The sequence below is a fragment of the Muscardinus avellanarius genome, assembly GCF_963383645.1.
Source record: "Muscardinus avellanarius genome assembly, chromosome: 13".
In the NCBI taxonomy this organism is placed as follows: Eukaryota; Metazoa; Chordata; class Mammalia; order Rodentia; family Gliridae; genus Muscardinus; species Muscardinus avellanarius.
Window position 1 is genome coordinate 7,586,263 of NC_137799.1, and position 12,280 is coordinate 7,598,542.

General features: G+C 42.8%; 1 protein-coding gene across 1 annotated transcript in view; it reads right to left on the bottom strand.

The window, feature by feature from the left end:
- NUP188 (nucleoporin 188) overlaps window positions 1-12,280 on the bottom strand; it is a gene marked incomplete at both ends in the record, with an annotated part of 63,949 nt that overhangs the window by 49,432 nt on the left and 2,237 nt on the right. The window contains 2 exons of the mRNA XM_080709298.1: window positions 2,281-2,354; window positions 6,341-6,395. Of these exons, the coding sequence (XP_080565424.1) occupies window positions 2,281-2,354; window positions 6,341-6,395 (129 nt within the window). The remainder of the gene's footprint in view (window positions 1-2,280; window positions 2,355-6,340; window positions 6,396-12,280) is intronic.

Genomic DNA, 12,280 nt, shown 5'->3' on the forward strand with positions numbered 1-12,280 from the left:
AAATAAGGCTGGAAGTACAGGCAGGAGATAGAATGCCCAAGTTCATCCCCAGACTACTGAATGCACGGCTGGGGTTTAGCTCAGAGGTAGAATGCCCCTGGGAGTTCAATCCTCAGTACCACACAAAAGAAAGGAAACAGGAAGGGAGGGATTAAATAATTAATAAATCTAGCCAAGCATGGTGGCACATGCTTATAATCCTGGTACTTGGGAGACTGAGACAGGAGAACCGTAGGTCTGCAGCCAGTATCAGCTACTTAATGAGGCCATGTTTCAAAATAAAAAGACTAGCTGGGCATGGCATGGTGGTACATTCTTGTAATCCTAGTACTTGAGAGGCTGAGAAAGAAGGATTGAGGTTCATGGACAGCCTCAGCTAATTAGTGAGGCCCTTTGTAACTCAGTGAGACCCTGTTTTAAAAATAAAAAGATTGAGCTGGGCATGGGGGCACACGCTTGTAATCCCCGCGCTTGGGAGGCTGAGACAGGAGGTTCGCACAGGTTCGAAGCCAGCCTCAGCTACTTAGTGAGGCTCTCAGCAACTTAGTGAGACCCTGTTTCCAAATAAAATATAAAATAGGTCTGGGAGTATAGCCTGGAGGTAGAAAAGCCCCTGGGTTCCACCCCCAGTACCACCAAAATAAATAAATAAATAAATAATAAATTAATAAATAAAAATACTAAAGCTAGGCGTGGTGGCGCACTCTTGTAATCCCAACATTCAGGAGGCTGAGACTGGAGGATAGCGATTCGTGGACAGCCTCGGCTACTTAGTGAGGCCCTCTACAACTCAGTGAGACCCGGTTTCTAAATAAAGAATAAAAAATAGGGCAGGGGGCGCAGCTCGGAGGCCAAATGCCCCTGGGTTCCATCCCTAGACCAGCAAAAAATAAATAAATAAAAATTTAAAAATTACAAATAAAAAGACTAGACCAGGAGTGGTGGCGCATGCTTGTAATCCCTGCGCTTGGGAGGCTGATACAGGAAGATAGCACAGGTTCAAAGCCAGCCTCAGCTACTTAGTGAGGCTCTCAGCAACTTAGTGAGACCCTGATTCCAAATAAAATATAAAGTAAGTCTGGGAGTATAGCTTCAGCTACTTAATGAGGCTCTCAGCAACTTAGTGAGATGCTGTTTGCAAATAAAGTATAAAGTAGGTCTGGGAGTATAGCCTGGAGGTAGAAAAGCCCCTGGGTTTTGCCCCCAGTACCATAAAAATAAATATTAAATAAATAAAATAGATAAATAGACTAAAAAAAATAGGGATAGGGGTGTAGCTTGGAGGTAGAATGGCCCTGGGTTCCATTCCTAGAACCACAAAAAGTAAATAAATAAATAAATAAATAAATAAATAATGGGGGGTATAGCTCGGAGGTAGAATGTCCCTGGATTCCACCCCAATACCTCAAAATAATAATAATAATAATAATAATAATAATAATAATAAATGAATATCTAATTCCAGATATGGAGTTAGATAATTGAATACTATTACATTTCTGAAATAAATTTGCCTTCCCTTCAATATACCACACACAAAAAAGTACCATATTCTTTTCCATAGATAACCAAATTGTATTCTCTCTTATCTACCTAATGCAGCAATATCATAAAAGAATATGTAAGAATAGTTTTGCCAGGTGTGAAAATCCCCTTGGGAGCAAGAAAAGGACGATCACAATTTTGAGGACAATCTCAGCAAATCAGTGAGATCCTGCTTCAAAACAAAGATAAAAAAGAACTGAGGGTATAGCTTGGAAGTAGAATGCCCCTGGGTTCAATTCCCAGTACCAAAACAAAACAAACAAACAAACAAACAAAAAGAACAGTTTCATCACAGTACTTGGGAGGCTGAGACAGGAGGATCACAGGTTTGAGGCCAACCTCAGCAACTTATGCCCTCGGCAAATTAGTGAGACCATGGTTTAAAATAAAAATAGCCGGGCATGGTGGCGCACACTTGTAATCCCTGTGCTTGGAAGGCAGAAACAGGAGGATCGCACAGGTTTAAAGCCAGCCTCAGCTACTTAGAGAGGCTCTCAGCAACTTAATGAGACCCTGTTTCCAAACAAAATATAAAATAGGTTATAGCTCAGAGGTAGAAATAAATAAATAAATAAATAAATAAATAAATAAATAAATAAAACAAAAAAGAACGAGGAGTGTAGCCCAGAAGTAGAATACCCCTGGGTTCAATTCCCCCCGCTACACACACCCAGTTTCATTTATGCCAGCTCTCTCTGGGGAATTATTCTAACTAGAGTCATAAAAGAGCCATACCTGGGAGGTTTGTAGTAAGAAAGCCCTTCTAACAGCCGCTGCCAATGTTTATTCAGTTCTGCTTCGATTTGATTCTAGAAAAGAACAAATTATACAAAAGTGATTTTAATCAGATTTGAGGATCATACTGAGGATTACATATTCCTTTGAGTCTTTTTTTTATTTGTTTGTTTGTGTGTGTGTGTGGTGCTGGAGACTGAATCCAGAGGCCTTATACCTCCAAGCCACACACCTAGCCCAATTATTTATTTATTTATTTATTTATTTATTTATTTATTTATTTATTTTTGTGGTGCTGAGGATGAAATCCAGGGGCCTTCTACCTCCGGGCTACACTCCCAGACCTCTTTTATACTTTATTTGGAAAGAATCTCACTAAGTTGCTGAGAGCCTCACTAAATAGCTGAGGCTGGCTTTGAACCTGTGCGATCCTCCTGTCTCAACCTCCCAAGTACTGGGATTACAAGTGTGGGCCACCACGCCCTACTTGTTTTATTCTTTATTTTGAAACAGTATCTCACTAAGTTGTGGAGGGCCTCACTAAAAAGCTGAGGCTGGCCACCCTGTCTCAGCCTCCCAAGTACTGGGTTTATTTTTATTTTTATTTATTTGTTTATTTTTTTTATTTATTTTTTTTTGTGCGGGTCTGGGGATGGAACCCAGGGGCATTTGACCTCCGGGCTACACCCCCTGCCCTATTTTTTATTCTTTATTTTGAAACCGGGTCTCACTGAGTTGCAGAGGGCTTCACTAAGTAGCTGAGGCTGTCCGCGAACCGCGATCCTCCAGGTCTCAGCCTCCTGAATGCTGGGATTACAAGCGTGCGCCACCACGCCCGGCTCCCAAGTACTGGGTTTAAGAGTATGCACCACCAGCTCTCCTTTGAGTCTTTTTTTTGTGTGTAGGATTGGAACCCAGTGGCTTTCTACCTCCAGACAACACTCCCAGGCCTTATTTTATTTTTTTTTTCCTTTTGTGTTACTGGAGATGGAACCCAGGGGCATTCTACCTCCAAGCTACACCCCCAGCCCTATTTTTTATTCTTTAATTTGAAACAGGTTCTCACTGAGTTGCAAAGCACCTTACTAAGTAGCTGAGGCTGGCTACGAACCATGATCCTCCGGTCTCAGCCTCCCAAATGCTGGGATTACAAGCGTGTGCCACAACACCCGGCTCTCCCAGACCTATTTTATATTTTATTTAGAAACAGGGTCTCACTACATTGCTGAGAGCCTCTCTCATAAGTAGCTGAGGCTGGTTTCAAACCTGTGCAATCCTCCTATCTCGTCTCCCAAGAACTGTGATTACAAGCGTCCCAGTTACTAGGATGACAGGCATAACAAAAAATGTTAAGGCAGCCGGGCGTGGTGGCGCACACTTGTAATTCCAGCATTTGGGAGGCTGAGACAGGAGGATCGTGGTTCAAGGACAGTCTCAGCTACTTAGTGAGGCCCTTTGCAACTCAGTGAGACCCTGTTTTAGAATAAAACGTTGCAACTCTGTGAGACCCCATTACAAAAATAAAAAATAGGATGTATTCATTTCGGGTCACCCCCCTATGCTATTTTGGCATGGGGCTGTATTTCTATTTTCTGTATTTCTATCTTTCTAATAAACTTCTTTAAATCTTCAAAAAAAATAAATAAATAAAAATAAAAAATAGGGCTGGGGGTGTCACTTCGAGGTAGAATGCAACTGGGTTTCAACCTCAGTACCACAAAAAAAAAAAAAAAGATTAAGGTTCTACAATGGTGTAACATTCATTATATTAATAAAAACATCAAGAATAACTTACTGTCAAGTTAACACTTCATCTTCACAGGGTAAAAATACCCAAAGATCAAAATGAACAACTATTCTTTACTGATTCTAGACCTGACAGTGCACAGCCTCTGTGACTGAGAGGAGGAGCTAAACAGAAAACAAGGAAAGGGTGCGCAGAGCAGCAGGCAGAGAAAAGTCCTCCGAATGGCATCCATCAGTCCTGTTGGTAGCACCCAATCAATCAGCACTGGTATTTTTCCAGAAAAGAGTCAATGAGCTACAAAGAAAGGCAGATTTAGCTGGTGTGGTGGGACACGCCTGCAGTTCTAGTTCTGGGAGGCTGAGATAGGAGGATCACAGATTTGAAGACAGCCTCAACAAGTAGTGAGACTCACATCAACGTAGCAAGACCCTTTCCAAGTAAGAAATGAAATCAGGCTGGGGCTGTAACTTGAAGGTATAATGCCTCTGGGTTCATCCCCAGACCCCCCCTAAAAAAAAGAAAGAAAGGCAGGTTTAGAAAACAGCAGCGACACCTTAAGATATAGTCCTATTTCAGCAAAGAGTAGTTGGTAATGCATAATGTGTGTAAGTTTTAGAAATAAGCCAGACCTGGTGGAACATGTCTGTAATCCCAGTACTTGGGAGGCTGATACAGGAGGATCACAGGTTCAAGGACAACCTCAGCAAGTAGTGACACTCATCAATCTAGCAAGATCCTGTTTCAAAATAAACCACCAGCCAGGCGTGGTGGCGCACGCTTGTAATCCCCGCGCTTGGGAGGCGGAGACAGGAGGATCGCGCAGGTTCGAAGCCAGCCGCACACTGGCTTAGGAGACCCTGTTTCCAAAATGAAAATGTAAAAACAGGTCTGGGAGTGTAGCCCTGAGGTAGAAGGGCTTCCAGGAACCCCAGTACCACCAAAAAAAAAAAAATAAAATAAACCACCAAAGAAATAAAAAGGGCTAGCCAGGTGTGGCAGTGCATGCTTGTAATCCCCGCGTTTGGGACGCAGAGACAGAAGGATTGCGCAGGTTCGAAGCCAGCCTCAGCTGGTTTAAGAGACCCTGTTTCCAAATAAAATATAAAATAGGTCTGGGACTGTAGCCTGGAGGTAGAAGGCCCCTGGGTTCCATTCCCAGTACCACCAATAAATAAATAAATATAAAAATATAAATATAACAAAATATAAATATAAAAAAAAACTAGGTATGGATTAAAAATATGGCTAGGGAGTCAGGCATGGTGGCACACGCTTGTAATCCCAGCATCTGGGAGGCTGAGACAGGAGGACTGCAGTTTGTGGACAGCCTCAGCTACTTAGTGAGCCCTTTGCAACTCAGTGAGACCCTGTTTTAGAATAAAAAGTAGGGCTAGCCGGGTGTGGTGGCACACTCTTGTAATCCCCGCGCTTGGGAGGCAGAGACAGGAGGATCACGCAGGTTCGAAGCCAGCTGCACGCGCTGGCTTAGGAGACCCTGTTTCCAAATAAAAATGTAAAAATAGGTCTGGGAGGGTAGCCCGGAGGTAGAAGGGCTTCCAGGAACCCCAGTACCACAAAAAAAAAAAAAAAAAAAAAAAGAATAAAAAGTAGGGCTAGGGTTGTAGCTCAGAGGTAGAATGGCGCTGGGTTCAATCCCCAATACTGCAAAATAAACAAATAAATAAACAGGGCTAGGGGTGTAGCTCTGTGGTAGAATGCCCCTGGGTTCCATCCCCAGTTCCAAAAAACAAACAAAAAAGAATAATAAAATAAATAAAAAGCTAGAGCTGGGTGTAGTGGCCCACCCTTATAATCACAGTACTTAGGAGGCTGAGACAGGAGGATCATGGGTTCAAAGCCAGCCTCTGCTACTTAGTGAAGCCCTCCACAACTTAATAAGACCCTGTTTCCAAATAAAAAATAAAATAGGGCTGGAAGTATACCTCAGAGGTAGAATGCCCCTGATTTCAAACCCCAGTAACAAAAATAGGTTATAGAAATTTTAAAATGTGGCCTTTTTCTACTTCAAAGAAAAAGCAGAAACCAAGAGTAGTGGCCCACTTGTAATCCCAGTACTTGGAAGGCTGAGATAATATCTGGGTTCCAGAACAGCCTCAGCTACTTAGTGAGGCCTTCTGAAACTTAGACTTTGTTTCAAAATAAAGAATAAAAAATAGGGCTGGGAGGTAGAATGCCCCTAGGTTTCATCTCCAGTACTTCAGGAAAAATAAAAAAATAAAAAGAGCAGGGCCTTTTGTTTTTAACATAAGATACACAAAAACCCAGAAACCACTCAAGAACACAACCACTTACCAGTTCTCTCAGAGCTGACCTTCCAAGCAGAATTGTCCACAGTTCTCTACTGCTCCTGAAAAATGAGAAAGCAGAGGTAATTTGGGCCTTCTACAGTCTACAGGCTTGACTAAACTGCCTCAGAGCTCTTTTGTCTACTATCTAAAAGCAAAAACAAGCCAGACGTGGTGGCGCATGCTTGCAGTCCCAGTACTTGGGAGGCTGAGACAGGAGGACCACAGGTCTGAGCACAGCCTCAGCAAGCAGCATGAGTCTCATCAACCTAGTGAGATTCTGTTTCAAAATAAAAGTAAAATAGAGCTGGGGATGTAAGTTGATGATCCCTGTGTTCAATGCCCAGTACCACAAAAAAAAGAATAATAAGCAAAAACAAAACAATCCTAAATACACAAGAAATCTGTTAAAATTTGAATAGAAGTCCTGTTACATTGTTCTTAGAAATGTGAGATTCAGAGCCAGGCATGGTGGCACACGCTTGTAATCCCAGCATTTGGGAGGCTGAGACCAGAGGATCGTGGTTCGCGAACAGCCTCAGTTACTTAGTAAGGCCCTCCGCAACTTAGTGAGACCCTGTTTCAAAATAAAAAAAATAGCCGGGCGTGGTGGCGCACGCTTGTAATCCCCGCACTTGGGAGGCGGAGACAGGAGGATCCCGCTGGTTAGGAGCCAGCCTCGCTGGCTTAAGAGACCTGTTTCCAAATTAAAAAAAAAAAAAAATATATATATATATATATATAGTAGGTCTGGGAGTGTAGCCTGTAGCTTCCAGGAACCCCAGTACCACCAAAAAAATAAAAAATAAAAAAATAGGGCAGGAGATATAGCTTGGAGGTCAAATGCCCCTGGGGTTCCATCCCCAGACCCGCAAAAGGAATAAAAAAGGAAAAAAAAAAAGAAATGTGAGATGCAATACAAAAATTAAAGTGTGGTGACACCCCTATAATCCCAGTACTTAGGAAACTAAGATAAGAGGGTCACAGGTTGACAGCCAGCAACTTAGTGAGACCCACTTTCAAAATAAAAAAAATAAAATAGAGCCAGGCATGGTGGTCCAGGCTTGTAATCTCAGCATTTGAGAGGCTGAGACAGGAGGATAGCGGTTTGCAGACAGTCTCGCAACTCAGACCCTGTTTCAAAATAAAGAATAAAGCTGGGTGTGGTGGCGCATGCTTGCAAATCCCAGCATTAGGGAGGCTGAGACTGAAGGATCAAGGTTTGCAGACAGCCTCAGCTACTTAGTGAGGCCCTCTGCAACTTAGTGAGACCCTGTTTCAAAAATAAACATGCTAGCTGGGCGTGGTGGCACAGGTTCGAAGCCAGCCTCAGCTGGTTTAAGAGACCCTGTTTCCAAATAAAATATACACACTTGTAATCCCCGCGCTTGGGAGGCGGAGACAGGAGGATCGCACAGGTTCGGAGCCAGCCTCGCTGGCTTAAGAGACCCTGTTTCCAAATAAAAAGTATAAAATAGGTCTGGGAGTGTAGCCCGGAGGTAGAAGGGTTTCCAGGAACCCCAGTACCACCATAAATAAATAAATAAATAAATAAATAAAATAAACCTGCTAGGCCCTGCGTTCAGTACCCAGTAGAGGAGAATGTGGGCAGGCACTAGCGTTTTGAAAGATGGAAGGCAAGAGGATCAAAAGTTTAAGGATAGCCTGGGTAACTTAGCAAGATCCTGTCACAAAAAATAAACTAAAATTTAAAAAAGGGCTAGGCATGGAATTCAGTGGTAGAACACTTGTCTAATGCATGTGAGATCCTGGATTCAATCCACAATATATTAAAAATAAATAAATAAATAAATAAATAAATAAATAAATAAAAAAGGAAGCCAGGCGTGGTGGCACACGCTTGTAATCTCAGCATTTGGGAGGTTAAGACAGGAGGATCACGGTTTGCAGCCAACCTCAGCTACTTAGTGAGGCCTCTGCAACTCAGTGAGACCTCATTTCAAGTTTCAAAATAAAGTATAAGCCAGGCGTGGTGGCACACGCTTGTAATCCCCACGCTTGGGAGGCGGAGACAGGAGGATCGCGCAGGTTCGAAGCTAGCCTCACTGGCTTAAAAGACCCTGTTTCCAAATAAAAATATAAAATAGGTCTGGAAGTGCAGCCCGGAGGTAGAAGGGTTTCCAGGAACCCCAGTACCACCAAAATAAATAAATAAATAAATAAATAAATAAATAAATTATAAGAAATAGGGCTAGGGGTGTAGCTCAAAGGTATAATGCCCCTGGGTTCCATTCCCAGTCCCACAAAAAAAAAAAAAAAAAAAGGAAGGGAAGCATTAAAAGTATAGCAAGGTATACCTTAGAATTAATGAAGTAATCGTAACTAATGAATTACAGTGTATCCTCCTGGATTTAAATCTTCTATCCTGGCACCAGGGTAGAGCTTGATGCTTTACACATGCTTGGCATGTACAAAGCCCAGCCTTCAATCTGTAGCACAAAAAAAGAGTTCTACCTTCTCCCTTCTCACTACAACAGTTACTAATAACGAAGAATCGAGAAAAGGACTGTTCATGTTTCAGAGCCCTTATCACTGCCAGAAAATTTTCTAGATGCATGAGATAATTCCTTTCCTCAATAAAGTCCAATAATTATTGTAAGCAGTTCTATGTTGATGTATTAATGAATTCCTACCAGGTGCCACAAGCATATCTAGGTACAGGAGAACATACACACCCGTTAGTCCTTGCCCACAGTGCGTCTTCAGATGCGCTACACTCCCACTGAATTATTACCGCAGTTCCCGCCCTCACACATGCCTTTGAAATTTCACAGAAAATGTTTCTGAGATTTTTTAAAACTAGAATTAAATCTCAAAATGTAGCCATTAACACACAGCCATAATCCCAGTACTTGGGAGGCTGAGGTAGGAAGACAAGTTCAAGACTAGCCTCAGGAACTTAGTGAGCCCCTCAGCAACTTGGGGAGACTCTATTTCAAAATAAAAAACAAAGCAGAGCTGAGTTTATAGTTCAGAGGCAGACCATCCCTGCATTCAATCCCTTGCACCACCAAAGAAATTAAAATAAAAAGGGCTAGCCAGGTGTGGCAGCGCATACTTAATCCCTGCATTTGGGAGGCTGAGACAGAAGGATTCCGGATCAGATCGTGGCCAGCCCCAGCTACTTAGGGAGGTCCTTTGCAACTCAATGAGACCCTGTTTCAAAATAAAGAATAAAAAATAGGGCTTAGGGTATAGCTGAGAGGTAGAATGTCCTTGGGTTCAACCTCTAGTACCCCCCCACACACACACAAAAATTAAAATTCTCAGATATATCTTAATTTTCTTAATTTAAACATTTCACAATGTATATATGTATGTCAAAACATGAAACTGTTTTACCTCCTCCTCTGAGGCAAAATGATGCTTGGTAGCGCATTTGCCTAGCATGTGCAAGGCTCTGGGGTTCAGCCCAGTACCCAGCACCCTCCACACACACATATAAACATGCTGAATCAAAGAATATCAAAAGAAGCTGGGTGCAGCAGCACATGTCTGTAATCCCAGCGACTCAGGAGGCTGAGGCAGGAGGATCACAAGTTTGAAGTAAGCGTCAACAACTTAGGGAGAACCTGTTTCAAAATTTAAAATAAAGGGGGGAGGGTGACAGCATGGTGATGAAGCTGAAACAAGAGGATTGCCATTTCATAAACAGCTTCAGCAATTTAGAAGTCCGTCTTTCTTTCTTTCTTTCTTCCTTTCTTTCTTTCTTTCTTTCTTGTGTGTGTGTGTGTGTGTGTGTGTGTGTGTGTGTGTGTGTGTACTGGGGGTGGAACCCAGAGACATTTTACCTCCAAGTTATACCTCCAAGCTGATTTTATTTCTTATTTGGAAACAGGATCTCACTTAAGTTGCAGCGGGCCTTGTTAAATTGCCAAGGATGGCTTCAAACCTGTATTCTTCTTTCTTTCTTTCTTCCTTTCTTTCTTTCTTTCTTGTGTGTGTGTGTGTGTGTGTGTGTGTGTGTGTGTGTGTACTGGGGGTGGAACCCAGAGACATTTTACCTCCAAGTTATACCTCCAAGCTGATTTTATTTCTTATTTGGAAACAGGATCTCACTTAAGTTGCAGCGGGCCTTGTTAAATTGCCAAGGATGGCTTCAAACCTGTATTCTTCCTGTCTCAGCCTCCCAAGACCCTATTTTGAAATAAAAAAGATCTGGGAATGTAGCTCAGAGATAGAATGCCCCTAGGTTCAATCCCCTATTAAAAAAAAAAAAAATCCCCAAAATGAAAGGAGTTCTAGGGGTGTAACTCAGTGGTAGAGCAATCGTCTAGCAGGTGTAATTCCCCAAATTCAATCTCTGGTCCCCAATTTTTTTTGTGTGTGTGGGGTACTGGGGGTGGAACCCAGGGGCTTTCTACCTCTGGGCTATACTCCCAGACCTATTTTACACTTTATTTGGAAACAGGGTCTCACTAAGTTGCTGAGAGCCTCACTAAGTAGCTGAGGCTGGCTTCCAACCTATGTGATCCTCCTGTGTCAGCCTCCCAAGTGCTGGGATTACAAGCGTGCACCACCACGCCCGGCCAAGACTCTTGTTTTAAAAAAGTAAAACAGGCCAATGTGGTGGCACATGCTTGTAATCCCCTGCGCTTGGGAGGCGGAGACAGGAGGATCACGCAGGTTCAAAGCCAGCCGCGCTGGCTTAAGAGACCCTGTTGCCAAGTTAAAAAATATAAAATAGGTCTGGGAGTGTAGCCCAGAGGTAGAAGGGTTTCCAGGAACCCCAATACCACCAAAAAAAAAAAAAAGTAAAACACACAGAATAAAAAATAGAGCTGGGGGTGTAGCTTGAAGGTAGAATGCCTTTAGGGTTCAATCCCTAGTTACACACACACACACACACACACACACACACAAAATGGAGTTTCACCTTGTCTGCTAGAACATTGAATTGGAAATCAATACATTTTCTAGCCTTACCTTTGAATCAAGTTACTTAAAATTTTGTGCTTCAGTTTCTTCCCCAAAAACTTAGCCTAAATTTACTTATCAGCCAGGCGTGGTGGCGCACGCTTGTAACCCCAGCATTTGGGAGGCTGAGACAGGAGGATCACGGTTCACAGACCGTCTCAGCTACTTAGGTTCTTTGCAACTCAGTGAGACCCTGTTTCAAAATATAGAATAAAAAATAGGGCTGGGGGTACAGCTCAGAGGTAGAAGGCTCCTGGGTTTCATCTCCAGTACCAAAAAAACAAACCAAACCAAAACAAAACTGGGTCTCACTAGATTTATGCTGAGGTCTCACTACTTGCTGAGGCTGTCCTAGAACCTGTGATTTTCCTGTGTCAGCCTCCCAAGTACTGGGATTACAGACTTGCAATACCTCACCCAGCTAATTTTTTATTTTGAGACAAAGTGTCACTAAGTTGCTATGGCTGACCACAATCCTGCCATCCTCCTCTCTCAGCCTCCCAAGTACTGGGTTTCAGGTGTGTGCCACCTGGGCCACCTTGTAGGCTGGAAATTACCTTCTTTAGAGAGATCTATTCTGGTTTTGATGAAAACTACTGGGAATTACAATTTCTACAACTGAGTCTTTTTGAAGAAAACAGAGAGAGCCAAGTTCCTCTCATTAGACAGTTCTCTTGAGAAACACAGTTGTATTCCATGTGGAGATAATAACAAAAGCAGCCATTGCCCGTCTGACTCCACAGATGCCTCTCTCATATAAAGTGAGATTCAAGCTTAGCAGCAAAAGTGTTTCAAACTCCCAGACACTCCAGAGGTTGAAGCAGAAGGATCTCAAATTGGAAGCCAACCTCAGAAACTCAGCAAGACTTTGTCTCAAAATTTTAAAAAAGCCAGGCATAGCAGTGTACGCCTGAGATTCCAATACTTGTGAGGATGAGTCAGGAGGATCACGGCTTAGAGGCCAGCCTCAGGAACTTAGCAAAATAGGGCTGGAGGTGCAGCTTAGAGG